General features: G+C 39.4%; 1 protein-coding gene across 2 annotated transcripts; it reads left to right on the plus strand.

Annotated features, from left to right (window-relative positions):
• The first annotated feature begins 3,401 nt into the window (after positions 1-3,401).
• Positions 3,402-12,212, plus strand: LOC120304037 (histone-lysine N-methyltransferase SETMAR). 2 transcript variants are annotated; one of them, XM_039334131.1, is made up of 2 exons: positions 3,402-3,535; positions 10,741-12,212. In XM_039334131.1, the coding sequence occupies exons 1-2, from the start codon at positions 3,461-3,463 to the stop codon at positions 11,527-11,529; spliced, it is 864 nt and encodes a 287-aa protein (XP_039190065.1). In that variant the 5' UTR covers positions 3,402-3,460; the 3' UTR covers positions 11,530-12,212. The 2 variants fall into 2 exon arrangements, 1 of the variants encoding a protein (XP_039190065.1); XR_005555590.1 differs by having other exon boundaries at positions 3,429-3,635; positions 10,741-10,879.
• The last annotated feature ends 4,296 nt before the right edge of the window (positions 12,213-16,508 follow it).

Genomic DNA, 16,508 nt, shown 5'->3' on the forward strand with positions numbered 1-16,508 from the left:
CTCTAATGTGCTTCATTAGGGCTGCACATTCTCCCTAGTAAACAGTAGGATGCCTCAACTGTTTGTCAGGGCTTTGAAAATGATTTTTGACTGCTCGTCAAGGACAATCCAGGTCTAATCCACCGATAATGAGCTTGGCCTTATAAAAGGGGTCCATTGACAAGCCAGTGGCTCTTTCTTTCACAGAAAATGTGTCATTAGATATTTATAAAATGAGCAGCTGTTGTGTATTTTCAGACACTTGGCAAAAAAGTACGAGAAATAAATAGGTTGGCTGCAATTCACTTTGTGACTAGATTAATGGTCAGTACTAATTATGTTTTTAAAGTACAGCAAACAATTTCTTCCAGCTGTCTTAGAAGCAAGATAAGGAATCTTTTGAAATAGAAATGTGAAAAAAATCTAATAAAAGATACTTTCTAATTTTTGTCTTCCTTTTTCCCATTTTTTTTCTTTTCTTTCTTTCTTTAAATTGCATCCTGCCTTTATTATTTTTAGAAATAACTCAAGAAGGCGAACATATACAACACATGTTCCTACTACTACTTTCCCTACAACAGCCCTGTGAGGTGAGTTGGGCTGAAAAAGTAACTGGCCCAAGGTCACCCTGCCAAGTTTCAAGGCTAAGGTAGGACTTGAACTCACAGTCTCCTGCTTTCTAGGCTGGTGCCTCAACCACTAGACCAGACTCGCTCTTTTTATAAAAACCTGTCTGTTTCTGTTAAACAGGTATGAGGACTATTTATTAAACCTTGTAGGTTTTATGCTCCAGGTATTATCGTATTTATTTTATTTTTCTGCTGTTTACAAAAAAAAGCCAAAAACACCTTGAGTCTTGGGCAGCATATAAAGTGTTGCAATAAATAAATACATGAAAATCTCACTTTTCATCTTCAGGTTTATATTATGACTGAAGCAGTGAAGCTTGGTGGTTTGTAAAGAGCCACAACAATTATCATTTCAGCTGGGACTGATGGGCATTGGACAGCAAGAATATCAGGAGAAATAGCTTTTTCGTACAGCATACCAAGCAAAACTATGGTTTGCTTACTACCGATTTAACATGTTATGCCAAGCCAGTCAAAATGTTTTATGAAATTGTATTTATTTATTTATTTAAATATATATGGTCACCTATCTCAGTTTCTTGATTTTGAGTGGCTAACAATAATTAAAAGCTATGTGAAAGAACAAACAAACAAAATAGCAAAAAAAAAAAATCTCCTTGATTCTGTCCTTTGGCATTCTATGGTGGTACAGTGAACCACAGCAAGGAGTTTGATCATGACCAGCTTAGGATTGACTCAGCCTTCCATCCTTCCAAGGTTGTTAAAATGAGGACCCAGATTGTTGGGGGGGAGTATGACTCTGTAAACTGCTTAGAGAGTATTGTAAAGCACTATGAAGCAGTATATAAGTCTAAGTGCTATTGCTAATACTTGGGACCTGGAATCTGCCTCTCCTAATAGACAAATAGACATAATTGAGGAGATGTAGTTGCGCAAATAAACTGGTTCCACAGCATGAAGGGCTTTCTAGGTCATTATCAGCACCTTGAATTGAACTTGGAAGCATACAGAACAAAGGTAGAATAGGTGCTGATCAAGGAGTGTACATGACTGCCCACACTGTTGCATTCTGTACCAGCAGTTGCTTATAGATGTTCTTCAACGGCAGCTCCACATGAAGTATAGTACAATAATTTGGGAGGTGACAAAAGCATCAGTGACTACGAGTAGAGTCTGGCACACAACACAAAATTGTGCAAAGATCCTCCTGGCTTCAGCTACTATCTGCTCTTGGAACAGGATCCAGGAGGAAACCCAAATTGCATACAGGTAGTCCTTGTCTTATAACCATTCATTTAGTGATAGTCTGAAGTTACAATGGCACTAAAAAAGTGACATGATTGTTTTTTAAACTTAGAACTTTTGTCGCATCCCCATAGTCACATGATCAAAGTGTTTTGACAGAGGCTTGACAACTGGTCATGTATATATGATGGTTGTAACTGTTATGTATTTATGATGGATGCAGATGGTCACCATTTGCGACCTTCTGACAAAAAAAGTTAACTGGGAATTCAGATTCACTTAACAACCATGTACTAACTTCACAGCTGCAGTGATTCACTTGACTGGATTTTCACTCTTGCTACAACTATGGCAAGAAAATGGAGCAAAACTTAACAACTGTCTTGCTTAGCAACAGAAATTTTGGGCTCAGTTGTGGATGTAAGTCAAGGACTACACGTGCAGGTTCTTTTGGGGGTAGTGCAATGCCATCCAAAAGAGATGGAATGATCCCAGAACCACGGGGGCCTAATACCCAAAACCACTTGTATATTGTTTAACTGTAGTTTATTCAGTACACTATGGCCAAATAAATGACAGTGTTGCATATTATGTGATTACCCTGTCTGGATTCAAACATGTTTTTATCAAACAATTTAGAGTTGTCTACGTAGTACTACACACTTTATCCTAAGTCACTGTTTAGAAACTTTTTATAAGCTACAATGCCTCTGTTCTTCCAGTACACAAAACTAAGACTACTTCATAAAAATTTGGACTACAGCTAGAAGGCAGCAAAGAGATAATGAAAACTTTGATAGCTGTACTAGGCCAAAATCTGTCTGAAATGGTATGGGGTTTCCTGCCTGAGCAGGGGGTTGGACTAGATGACCTCTAAGGTCCCTTCCAACTTTATTATTATTATATAAAATCAAACAAGCAAATAAATTATACGTTGGTGCAAGATATGAACCAAGTATATTTGTTAAAAAGTAGAGTGGCACTTGAGAGCAACAAATCACTTATCCCAAACACATAACAAAGAAAATCTAACTGAAAATGATTGCATTTCTAGTCAATGTGCATTTCCGCATCAAGCTTTTTAAAATCAATATTCAAATAATTCTTGAAATAGACAACTGCAGCGATATCTGAAAAATGCATAGAGATATGAGAATCAGTGGGTGAAATTGAGGATAACCCAATATGGAGGGTGAGGAAAACCAACTTTGTCTATCTATACCAGGGGTAAGCAACCTTGGCTCTTTTATGACTCGTGGACTTCAACTCCCAGAATTCCTGAGCCAGCCATGCTGAAGGGAAAAGAAGGTTTCCAAGCTGAGCCATGCTGGCTCAGGAAGTCTGAGAGTTGAAGTCCACGAGTCATAAAAGAGTCAAGGTTGCCTACCCCATCTATACGTAAACCCCGTCCTCTTCTACATTAAGAAAGGCAACGAGGAGCTCTCATACGAAACCCAGAAGCAACGTACTCTGCACTACTCTATCCAATTGGTCCTGAAAAGAGACCGAGGAACGTTCCCAAAGTTCTTCCATTTTGCCATTGGCTGAAGTTCGCTATTGGTAAACTAAACGTTGCAGGGCAGCCAATCCCGGCAGAAAGGGCGGGGCAAAGGAAGACTCCTGTTTTCCCGCAGCAGAGACGGAGTATGGACGTGAGCCGCGGGCTGGAGGCTCTGGCTGTATCCGTGCGGCCCCGGCTGGAGGAACTCCCAGCGTTCCAGGTGAGAGAGGAGGAAGAAGAGGAGCTGAGCAAGCCCAGCAGCCGCCTGCGGGCAGGGACTGATAGAAAGCTATGCTTTCTGCGCACCCGCCGACGGGAATGTAAGGCTTTTAAAAACTGCGTCGGTTTCATCGAAAGGGACGCTGGGAATTAGAGTTTTCTGTGGGGGTGGTTCCTATCTGCAGCGGAAACCTTAAGCTTTTGAGAACTACAATGCCTAGAATTCAGTGGTCGTGAGGCGGGGCTGTAGAATGGAACGGAAGTGCTATGCTCACAGCGGGATTGTGTGAACGGCGTTTTTAACGCACCTGCAACAGAAAGGAGACCGTGTTTCAAAAAAAAACTCTAGGAGATGGTTTCATTTTGAATGATGCCTCTCCCCCACTCCCCGTTTACGTTTCCGAGCTTCGGTTATCCACGTTTTTCCCTTGCCCCAATTACTACTCCCATGCAGAAAACCTAAGATATATGTGTATATGTTTCAAATAATGATCCGTATGACGAATAGGAAGAAACAGGACTGGTTTTCACACTTCTGGATACTATCAGAGAAATGCATAGGTTTTGGGAAACCAGCACTTGGCAAAAACCCATCTTTTAAGTTGATAAGGTGGTTCTGAAACTTCTTTGTAAGCAGCTTGATCCTGATGGATCAAATCCCATTAATATCAGTAGATTTCAGATGTCCATTGGTCAAGTGTAGATTAGATTACATGTATCTATAGAGCCTAGATCAGTGGTGGCGAACCTATGGCACGGGTGCCAGAGGCAGCACTCAGCCCTCTCTGTGGGCATGTGCGCCATCGCTCTAGGCCTTCAGCTGGGTTTTATAAAACCTTTTCGCTTTAGGTCTCTGCCGTTGTGTGCAAAAAAAAAATAAAATAAAAAGGTTCAATCAGTCCATTTGAACTCACGGGGGAAAAAAAGATCTTGCAAAGTTGGAATTGTTTGATTGAACTTTTTAGTCCCACCCAGTATGTCGTTGACTACCGCAGCCACGCCCAACCAATGGGCCACACCCAGCCAATGGGCCACACCTACCCGGCACCTGACGATGCATAAGTGGGTTTTGGGTTGCAGTTTGGGTCTCTAAAAGATTCGCCATCACTGGCCTAGATTATTTTTTTCTTGGATTAAAATATTTTAAAGTGTTTGAAAACACTTTTGAAGAAAGTCTATACTCCATATAATTACCTCAGTTTTAATCCTTAAATGTGCAGTTCAATTCCATTCTTCAGTTTTGACAATGAGGAATAGATTTTCCTGCACTGCTTTGCAAATAGTTTATTAATTAGATCTACGATTTGTTTTTTGTAGAGAGTTAAAGGCCATGTGCGTAGTGCAATCTCCTATTTTTCTCCAACAACAACCCTGTGAGGTGTTAAGGTTGAGAGTGAGTGACTGGTCCAACCAGCTTTCGTGCCTGTGTCATGTCTAAAGTGAACTGGAACTCATCTGTCTCCTGATTTCTAGCCTAGTGCCTTAACTACAGACCAAACTGGTTTTCTTAATGGTTGTATGAGAGACATAAATTCAAAATACAGTTTTCATTATATCTCTAGTTTAATGTATACTTTTGATGCAGATGATAAACTTTATACCACCCTTTGTGAAAAAAGTCAGTTTTGCTTTCCTTCAAGTTAGCCTAAGTTGAGGAATCAGTAATGTCCATTAGAGGTCACTCTTGTTCTGGCAAAAGTATGCTATTACTTCAAGAAATGTTTTTTTTAAAAAGATCATTGCAAGTTTCTATTTATTGAAATAAATACTGTACAAAGTATTTTAACATAAGATTTTTAATGTTACTAAATGTTCTTAATATAAAAGATATAAAAAAAACCTTGATTTTACAGTTGTGTGGCTGACCATGACTGGCCTCAAACTAATAGAGGCATAGTCTGTACTTGGATGAGAGAAATATTACAACTGACTATTGAGTATCATCAGCATATTAATGATATCTGACCACATCTCATCAGATGATCTCACACAGAGTCTTCATGTCCGGGTTAAAAAGAAAGGGGAAAGTGTTGAACCCCGAGGAACCCTACAGTGCAATCCCTACAATTATATATCATCTCCACTTGACCCCTAGCACTGGATAGAACTAGTCCCAGGAAAGGGAGCAATATCTCCAATTTTCAGTACCTACAGCTGGTTAAAAAAGATTATTCCAGGTAGTTCTGAAAAATATGAAGAGGTCAAGGGTACCACTCTCATTCTGGATCCACCAGAAGTAATCATCTCTGCTATCTCAATTCTACAAGGGCAATTTGGAAATAAATCTCCATTTGAGTATGTGCAAGAAATAGGCAGGGATAGCGATGCCTGTCCTGTGGCGCCATGTACAGTAGTTCAATAGGCAGTGAGGAGTGGAAGGAGAAGGTTGTGTTGTAGTTAACTTGTCCGTTAGATCAATTGAAAATGAACCCTGCCATAGAAAATCCCTCCAAATATGAAGTGAGTGCAGTAAGACGATTTCTGTGTGTGAAAAAATGTTTGGCAGCTGTGATTCATTGCAAATTGTGTAATGTTTACGGACCAAACATGATGAGTGAAGGTGTTGTATGTCAATGGGGTCACATGTTTGACGTCCACAATGAGGCAAGAAGTGGCCGCCCATCTGTAGTCAGCAATGAACTCATGCAGGAAATTGACAAAAAGGTCTGTGAAGTCCGTCTCGGACCGTTTTGTACAAGGTGGTGACAGAAAATTTGGGATACCACAAGTTCTGTGCTCGTTGAATACCAAAACTCCTTTCTGAGGAGCACAAAACACACCAAATATGTTCACGATGCTGTTACAGGGTGGCTTCATTCCCAGGCAGATTTTTTTTTTCAGAAGAAATTTCAAACCTTGTAAGACGTTATGACAAGTGCCTCAATTTGAATGGCAATTATGTTGAAAAGTAATGTAATTTAGTTTTCTAATGTGTATAATAAAAGTTCTGTATCTGCGAGTGTCTGTCATTGATAACCAAACGGAGGTTTATTTCCGAATTGCCCTCGTATACTGACACCTGAGATCTGAATGAAAAAGATCCAGATGTTCTATTTCCTCTGACCATCTTCTTCACAACCTTTTTCAGAAAGGAAAATTGGAAGTTAGCTGGAACAATAATAGCTTGTTGTAAAGGAATGTGCTGATAACTTTGAAGGATATACGCAGGAACAGTTAAGGCAAATAAGAGACTCTGTCCTGGAAAAAAAAGGGATGTGAGTCTTAGAATAGCCTCACCTTAGGACTTGGTGATGTAAGAGGAGACAGGATTTGGCAGATTTCCAAGCTTCTATGATTATATGAACAATAAAGTAATAAAACAAACAAATAGCTTTCCTGTACTCCTAGGCCAACTGATACTTATTGAGAGGATACCTACTGCCAGTTTCAATGCAGGTGGAACCACCTCTTTGCTCAAAGGTGAATTCACCACTGCTTAGACCCAACTACATATTTCTCTGGTGGCTTTGACCAGTTTGGAGAGAAATGGATCATACAAGAGGCTTATCTAACAGCATCAAGAATCCTGCCCACTTTTTCAATACTTATAGGATCAAGTTCTTCTAGAAAACAGAAGATCTGCCCAGATAGCATCCAACTGAGAAAGGATACAGTAGGAGCACTTTTGTCCATTGATTGCTTAGAATGGTTTTCACAATATTCAAGTTCAACTTCAAGTGTTCTTCTGACCTTTCCCTCCTAAATATGACTGCTGGTTAACATGGATGCAAAGAGAGCCAATTTAGGCTTCTCTTATTGTCACAACGTAGTCCTTAGTGCAGGCTTTTACATGTGTTGGGTTGGCCTCTTATCTTTCTGTAGCAGGTACTTTAGGTGTGTCTTCTGATATTTCATCTATCAGAGCTCCTTTGCGCATCAAGAAAGATAGACGTATAAGGGAGAGGATATTAGGCGCAACTAATTAAAGTCTCATTCCAGGTGGAGACTACAGCTTCAGTTGATCAAAGCGTCAGGGAATTTACCAAGCTGCTTTTGAAACCCAGCTGGATTCATCAGGTGTCAAATGAATAGATCCTTACATATCATAAAATGCTGGACACTTTTTAACCTTTATCTCTTTCTGTGACAGCAGCATTTTTGGAAACTAAGATTCACTATATCACAAACGTAACTTCTTCCTTTAATATCCTTGGTTATTATTTTCAATTCATCACCTAGTCTAAATGCACAGGACTGCTTTAATGTTCACTTCAGTTACAGTAGATCAGAGGTGTCAAACTGCCGGCCCACGGGCGGGTTGCATCATGCGGTGGCCGTGCCCACCCCAGCTCTGGCAATGCAGAAAAAGTCACGATACGTTGCAACGTGTCACGTGACGCGGCGAGTTTGACACCCATGCAGTAGATCTTTTAGAATCCTTCCTTGAAGAAATGGTCAGTTAGTGGAAGCCTAATAAAACAGTGCATTCTCAGATCACTGTTTTCATGCACATTAAATCAGAGGTAATTTTGTCTTATTTTTCGTTTCAGTATGTGGAATAACAACTTTTTCCAAGTCTTCCTTTCTGTAATTAAAGGATACATTTGTTATCTAAAATGTTCCAAATCATGGTTTGTCCCATCAGATAAAATTAGAAACAAGAGATTTGGTAAGCTGGCAAGATAATGTTATTCCTGCTTCAGCTAATAAGCTGCTTTAGAGGAATTAAATTATGAGTGCATCCTCAGTTGAGCCCTGTGGGTAAGCATCTGCATAGTAAGAAATAAATTCTGAAGAAATCATGCTGGAAGCAAGGGAGGAAAATGGCAAAATGACAATTATTTAGTTTGCCTTATATCACTACTATCTAGATTGTTAAGTAGCAAGCTGATATTGGTTCAAAAAGATGAACATTTTCTTCTATGGTTACTGAACATAATTTGTTCTTTTTAAAAAATAAAATACTGTTTCTTTACAACCCCCTCTTATTCCTCATGTTTTCCTGTCTTTTATATGTGTTCATTCATAAAATAAAACTATTGCAATTCATTTGTTAACTAGAAACTGAATGCATGAATCATAGCCTTTTAAAAGGAGTATATGCTGACCCCTTTTGTGGCCTCACTTGAATTATTTCCCAGAGTCTGAAAGTACTAGTGCAATTGAATCATGAATATCACCAAAATTTCTTCTCATCGTAGACACGTACTCAGTTTCTCCATATAAATTGCCCTAATAAAGTAGATAGCATTGTATATAAGCACAACAGAGATGTTGATAGACTATTTAGCAATAAATGGTCTTTTAAGTTCTTTCATCTCTAATTAAATCTTTTTATCATGTATATATTTTCATCCTTTTCGAACAATGGATGTAAATTGCCAAATACATTACAGTACATGGCATTTTGTATGAGTAAAACAAATGCTCATAGGTCTATAGGGATACATGGTCCCTTAAGACATTTCTACTTTATCCACTTTTTAAATCAAATGTATATAATCACTCATTCTAAACAGTGGCATGTGCTGATAGGTCTTTCAGCAAAGGAAGGGACAATCTTTGTAGGCGTTAATGAAAACAAGAACTAGGGTTGACACGATAGCAGTGTTCCAATATTAAAGGGATTGCCATAAAGAAGGTGTCAACCTATTTTCCAAAGTACTAGAAGGCAAGACAAGAAACAATGGATGGAAACTAATTAAGGGGAATAGCAACCTAGAACAAAGAATTTTTTTAACAGTGAGAACAATCAATTAGTGGAACGGCTTCCTTTGAGAAGTTGTGGGTGCTTCATCACCAGAGGCTTTTAAGAAGAAATTGGACAGCCACTTGTCTGAAATGGTATAGGGCAGGGGTAGGCAACCCAAAACACTCAAAGAGCCATTTGGACACAAGCGGGGAGGGGGAGCAGGACGGGAGGCAGTGGCTGTGGTAGCATGGCGGCAGCTACTGCAGCATCGTCGGGGTTCCTTGCCGCCCCCGGCCTGGCCGCCGCCCTCGCAGCCCAAGATCTCCTTCTCCTGCAACACCGAGGGTGGCGGCGGTGGCAGCGGGAGGATGGCCAAGAGGACTGCGCAGCAGGTGGGGAAAAGGCCGGGCAGGCGCTGCGGGGGAATTGGCTGCCCATGAGACGAACGAAAGGGGCAGGCGGAGAAGGGAAGCTCCGGAAGACCTCTGGCGACCCCCCCAACTAACAGAGGCAGCAGCGGAGGAGGGTGAGGGGAGACCCGCCGGGTAGGGAAGAGGCACCCCGAGACTGGCCACCCGCGGCTCCTTACCAGGGACACCTTTCCAGCAATCCTCTCGGCCACCACGTGCAGTATGAAGAAGGAAAGAGGTTTGTGGGCAGTCCCACAAACCAAAGAAGTTCAACTTATTGGTTGAACTTTTTTAGTCCCACTTTTTTTTTCAGACTGCACATGGTGGCTGAGGACAGGGAGCCACAGGAGATGGCTGAAAGAGCCGCATGCGGCTCCGGAGCCGTGGGTTTCCGATCCATGGTATAGGTCAGTGGTGGCAAACCTATGGCACGTGTGTCAGAGGCAGGACTCAGAGCCTTCTCTTTGGGCATGCACGCCACTGCTGCCAGCAGCTTGTGCAGGTCCATTAGGCCGCCGCCACCTATAGCGGCAGCCCCACCAGGCACAAAAGAGGCGAAGCAGCCAGCTAGCAAGATAGAGTAGAGGTGGTAGAGCACGCCCACAACCAGCAAGCCAAAGGCCACCACGAGCAGGGAAAGCCGGATCCTCATCGGCGCCATGGCCCTCCAGTCCCACTAGGATTGCTTGCCTCCCCATCTATGCTGGGCCTTCTGCCCACTGCCCCACCCCTGAGACCCCCTGGATCTCCCCCAACCCTGCCCGGCCCCCTCAGGCATCCTCTCCATGAGCAACATCGAGGTGGCCATGCCCACTTCAGTCACGCTCACCCAGTCTGCCATAACATCCGCAGCCATGCCCACCCAGTAGGCCATACCCCCATGCCCCCCCTGAGGGCACCACAATGCTGATGCGGCCCTGGCACTTTGCGATAAATAAGTGGGTTTTGGGTTGTGGTTTGGGCACTTGGTCTCTAAAATGTTCACCATCACTGGTACAGGGTCTCCTGCTTGAGCAGGGGGTTGAACTATAAGACCTCCAAGGTCCCTTCCAACTCTATTATTCTCATTTCTCTATTCTTTTGCCTTTTTACACAATATATTATGCCAACCTCTTCAGCTATGAGTATATAGCCCTCAAGATTATTTCCTCTTTTTTTTTCCAGTATAGTCCTGATCATGTGCCTGGACCTGGAGACAAACCAGACCCATCTGAGATCTCCTTCTCTGGATGCAGCTGTCATTCTGCTTCCTGTCTGGCCCCAACATGTTCATGTCTTCACTATGGAGAAAATTATAAAAAAATGTCCATTGAGACAGAAGGATGTGAACTGGGATTTTCAAAGCCTGTTTTTGAATGCAACACTATGTGCCAGTGTGGAGAGATGTGTCAAAATAGAGTAGTTCAACGGGGCTTGCAGTTCCAACTTGAAGTATTCAAGACCACTGAAAAAGGGTGGGGTCTTCGTACCCTGGAATTCATACCCAAAGGACGATTTGTGTGTGAATATGCTGGGGAAATTCTAGACATTCAGGAAGCGCGTAAAAGGATTCAGTTGCAGACATCATGTGATTCAAATTACATTATAGCAGTTAGGGAACACTTGTATGATGGGACGACAATAGAGACTTTTGTAGACCCCACATATATTGGCAATGTTGGTAGATTCCTGAACCACTCCTGTGAGCCCAATCTCTTTATGGTGCCTATCCGAATAGACTCAATGGTGCCTAAGTTAGCGCTTTTTGCTGACCGTGATATCTGTGCAGATGAAGAGCTCACATACGATTATTCTGGAAAATACCATAATTTTCTGCCCATAGAAGAGCAAAGCAGCAAGCAAGAAGGGAAAGAATCAAAGAAACCTTGCTTTTGTAGAACTAAATCATGTGCAGGTTTCTTGCCTTACGACAGTTCTTTATTCCAGAAAGATGCTAAGAGAAAGACATGCTGAAGAAAAAGTCTGCAAATTGAAGAGAGCAGCTGTGTGCTTCTTTTAACACTTCTTGTAGGAATGTCCAGAGGTGATAAAATTAGCCTTACATACACACATGCCTACACTCAAAACTCAGCGGTGCTTGTTAAAGTGGCTGAATGTATTTACAATAATTATGCACAGATGAAGTGTCTTTCCATTCAGAACATCAGTTGTAACACGAAATATGTCAGGGTCAGAGAAGTTGTAAATACTGTATCAAACAGATTGAAATCTTGCCCTGAAGAAGGTCCAAGAATAGATATTACAGTGGGACAAGGGTGAGCTGCCTTTTTCCTTTTAAGCCATATTCACTGCCTTGTGGTGGGTCGTGATCATTAAATCGACCTATACCAATTCTTCCATGTTGCTGTCCTGGGATACTGCTAAGGAGGATCCATCCTCATGTGTTCTTTTTCTCAGTAGGATAATGTTCCCAGTCTTCACCGCATAATTTCAAGACGAGGCAATATCGTACTAGGGAGAGAGGCTACATTTATACCTTTTTATCCAACAATAAAATTCCCCAATACAGAGAGGGATGGATTTTTATGTGGGGAGGGGAAAGGAGAGCCAATATGCACTTTCTAGTTGCCCATTTCTTTTCTTGATATTTACGGTTATACAAAAGCATTATTAATTAATAAAAGTTATTGGCTGTATGTGGTTCCTTTTTATGTGTTGGCATTAAAAATGAACAAAGGAAAAGGGTTAGAGTAGTGAATGAATGTACAGTAACAGTTTGCTAGATTGTTTACTGGAAAAAAATACTATATGGACTAACATATATCATTGGCCACCTGGTATGGTCTTATACTCTGTGTTTAAAAATATTTTCCCTCTAATGTTTCTCTGAATCAAAAATTCATTTACTACCCTGTAAATCTTTTTTTAAAAAAGGTAGGATTCTTCCATGCTTTCATTAGTTGTGATGTTTGACAGCCCTATATTGACCTACTCATCTTCAGTGTCTTATAAACTGAAAGAAAATAATATTGCCAAGCATAAAAATTTAAACATGTATTTATTTTTATAAGTTAAATGTTCCTAATATCTGCAAACATTATTTCTATGACCATTCAAGCTTCAATATCAAAAGGTTCTTTGGGGGGGGGGGTTGGGGTGTGTGTGTGTGTGTGTGTATTTTGTATCATGAATTGAAAGCAGCATAAATCAAAGTTTGTTCCATCCTAAATATGGGATTATAAATGCATTTTATAATAGCATTTATTCTCTTATTCGTGATCAAACAGGTTAATTTTGTATTCTTTTCTCTTACACAGTATTCTGGCAATATTCATTTTTAAGTTGATGTTAAGATATTGTCGTAAGGCCTGATCTCTTGTCCTCTGGCTGACAAAGTGCACAAATACATTGGCACATTTAACTTTCCATTTCTTGTATTGACTCTGTACACCTTACCCACTTCATAGTCCCATTCTGTCTTTTTAAGCCTTCAGCAACTCTCTTCTTACTATCTTGGCCAAATTGTTCTATAGCTACTTTTAATCTCAAGCAAAATTCTTTTTTAAATTCAGTAGTGTTACATTGTCTATATCTTCTTCATCTATTAGTTTAATGTTTCTGTCTCATTTATATTGCAGATTATTCATATTTTTAATTCATCTATTCCCTCTGTAAATGTAATCAAATCTCTCTAAAAAGATACATTTCTTTTTTCTCTTTAGTTTATAATCCGTTCTCTGAGATATGATGAATGTAATTATAAAATGATATCTATATTATGGTTGTCATTGGGAATTAGGTGGCATACAAGTTAATATGTTGTTTGAAAAAATGGCACAATTAATAACTTGAAATCAAGTTTATATCCATAATTAGATTAGTGAATTCATAAATTTAAATTATCTCTTTCAAATTCCAAATATGAATTAATAGCCATTGCTCTCCATCAAACCTCAGAAGTCAATCCATCTTTTTTCTGGTGTGGAATAGCAGATATTTGAAAGACAATATCAGATTCTGAAAAGCTTGATGTCATTTGCAACAATTAAGAGGAAAAGAACCAAGTATTTATCCTTCAATTTATGGCTATGAAAATAGTATTGATTCTGTTTCTATTCAATGTATCATGGTAACTTTCTAGTCTAACATGAAATAAATAATGCTTAAAATTTAAAGGGCATTTGATACTGTAAAGCAGAAAATATTAACCACATAGGATATAGGTTTTAAAAATGCAGTGCAAATTCAGATATTGCCACCACATGTAATAAGACATAAACATAAAGTTTCATTTAGAAGAATATGACTCTTAATTATAAAGGAACATGAACAGAAGTTCATATTCTACTTCTGAACTTTCCATAATCTTCAATTATGAATTATATATTTTGCCATTCTCTAGTATATTCTTTACTAAAGAATATCAGCTGAAACTGAGCCAAAACAACTAAGTGTCTATATGCTTGAGGAATCCTAAAACAGATGGTAAAATATGAAATATTTGAGAAAGTTGCCTCAAAGCTGGATATGTTCAATTATCACTAAATTACCTACTTAGAAATTTGGCAAAGACAAATGTTAAGATAGGAGGATTTGTTGCAAGTCCTACGTATGTAATTTGTGATATCTGTGCAACAGATAGTATTAGTAGGATAAATCTTTGAAGTGCTTTTCTCATTCTGAGAAACCTGATTGCCATCTGTATTTTATTTTCTGTTTTAGCCATGTTTCACATTTTTTGCTGGAAAAAAAATGTGTTTTCCCAGCAACAGAATTTTAAAATGTCATTTATATCTCCTGAAAAATATGTATAAAGCCACACATTCCAAGTTGAAAAGGAAAGGCCCATAGAATTTCAGAGTTTGTACAAATAAAATCATTGACAGATGCGAAAACAAGGATGTCTATGATGTCAGATTTGCTGGATGTAGCTCTTATTTTCAGCGCTATTTTACCTATCACTCTCTTTCTTGGCAAAGCAGGTCTGGGAAAGCCACCAACTAACAAACAGTTGAAGACATAACGCTAATCCTATCATAACTCCTGCCACCATTGCCTTTTCAGGCTTCATGTGAATGCCTTGGAGTTCCATACCCTATAAGGTGTTTTCCTTTCTCTCAGTCTTGCAGTTGGTAAAAGGATGAAATGCTGGGTCCCCATTTTTCCCAAGATTTCTGACAACATATATACTTAATTAGCACTTCTTTCTTTCCTTTCACTTCACCTGAGACTAGTGAGAGCTGAAGAGTTCATCAAGCAACTTTCTCTACAAATATGGAAGCATACAGTGTTTTCCCAAGCATAAGTTCTTTACCCAAAACGCATTCCTTTGCTGCACAATAGTGCCCCTTGCCTCCCTGCCACAGTCAAATTTAAATTTAAATTCCTCTTATCAGTCAACACATAGATGCTTGACTAGCTAAAGTTTACATGCTTATTGGTGGGTTGGGGTTTGTCAAGGGAAACTCCTTTAGAGATCATAGTATTGCTTGACTTGGTGAATGCTTCAAAGACATTTTTTTGTGTAGTGCAGAGGTCCCCAACCCCCGGTTCGTAGACCAGTACCGGGCCACAGCATGCCAGCAAACAGTGTGCACAAACAAGCAAAGCCCAATCCATGGGATGCAGGCAGCATACAAAACCACACACTTTCCAGTCCGTGGAAAAACCTTTCTCCATGGAACTGGTCCCTGGTGCCCAAAAGGTTGGGGACCTCTGGTGTAGCGTGAAGATTATCTATGCCTCTTTCAGGAGCTTTAAACAGCTAGAATCCATCAATAAAATTCCAGGTCTTCTCTCATATTGAGGATTTGCTGTTGGCAAACTATTACTCTATTTTAAACCCCTGCTTTCATTGCTTTGAGATAAAGTTAAGGTGAATTTACTTCCAAAATAGCTTTGGTCTGGGGGATGTCAATAGCTAGTTCACAGAATAAGATTAGGGGCATGGAAACAGCCAGAGTTAACACATAACACATAAAATAAAATCAAGTATCTAAATACTGTAAAATTTGTTTATTTTGACCAAGGATGTGATACACATTTTGAAATGAATCATTTGTTTTTAAATGACATTGAACTATTTGGAAAGCTGATTATGTTTGGATGTAAAACCCCATATTTAATGCAAAAACAATAAGCTTGGGTAAGTTTTAATCTTGACCTTTTCTCCAGTTAGACACATAAATTTTGCTCTGATTTCAGTTAAGCTGGAAGTTAAAGTTTGAAGCTGGTTGGCTGCCTGAAAACCCTAGGGTGATTGTTTCACCCAATTGATTAATCAAAAACTAACAAAGGCAGTTGAATTTCTCTTAGGATTATTCCAGAGAAGGAATAGAAGTTTGTACAAACTTTTTAGTTTCGTGCAATGCAATGTCCAAGTGTAGCCATTCTATTACAGAACAGAAACTACAGCACAGTGCTGTACTGGATTATTTAAACTGGAAGTAACATTTAATGGTTTCAGAAAGAGGGAGACTAATTGGGAGTGTTTAATTTTATTATTCAAAATAAATAGGCCCTGTCCTATTTATGAAATCAGCAAATAGTCCTAACACTGCTCAATTATGATAAATCATATTGTTCATGTAAATCTGTATTCTGAATTTCTGCTTCTTTCATTTGATAGATTTATGAACATAATTTACCAAAAAAAAAATTTGAATGAGTCATCTGTAGTAATCTTGAATACTAATCTTTGATTTAGCACTGTAGAATTGGATTTAATCTAAGATTCTAACCATCCAATGTGGATACTAAAACTAATAATTAAAAAGTGATTGAACATTCCTAATAGCATTATGACTCTAGCTAAGTCATATAAATATGACATAGGCATATAACTAAGTTGTATAAATATGATTCACATAGAGAAAATATAAATCATGCATATCATGTTAGGTCATATATATTGGGGGCTCCTGCAATGGAAGTGGCATTGCTCTGTGACTACTACCAATCTGTTTGAGAGGATTAGTGAATATTCTTAGAAT

Source organism: Crotalus tigris, unplaced genomic scaffold (assembly GCF_016545835.1).
Source record: "Crotalus tigris isolate CLP2741 ecotype Arizona unplaced genomic scaffold, ASM1654583v1 scf7180000017625.6296891, whole genome shotgun sequence".
NCBI classification, from domain to species: Eukaryota; Metazoa; Chordata; class Lepidosauria; order Squamata; family Viperidae; genus Crotalus; species Crotalus tigris.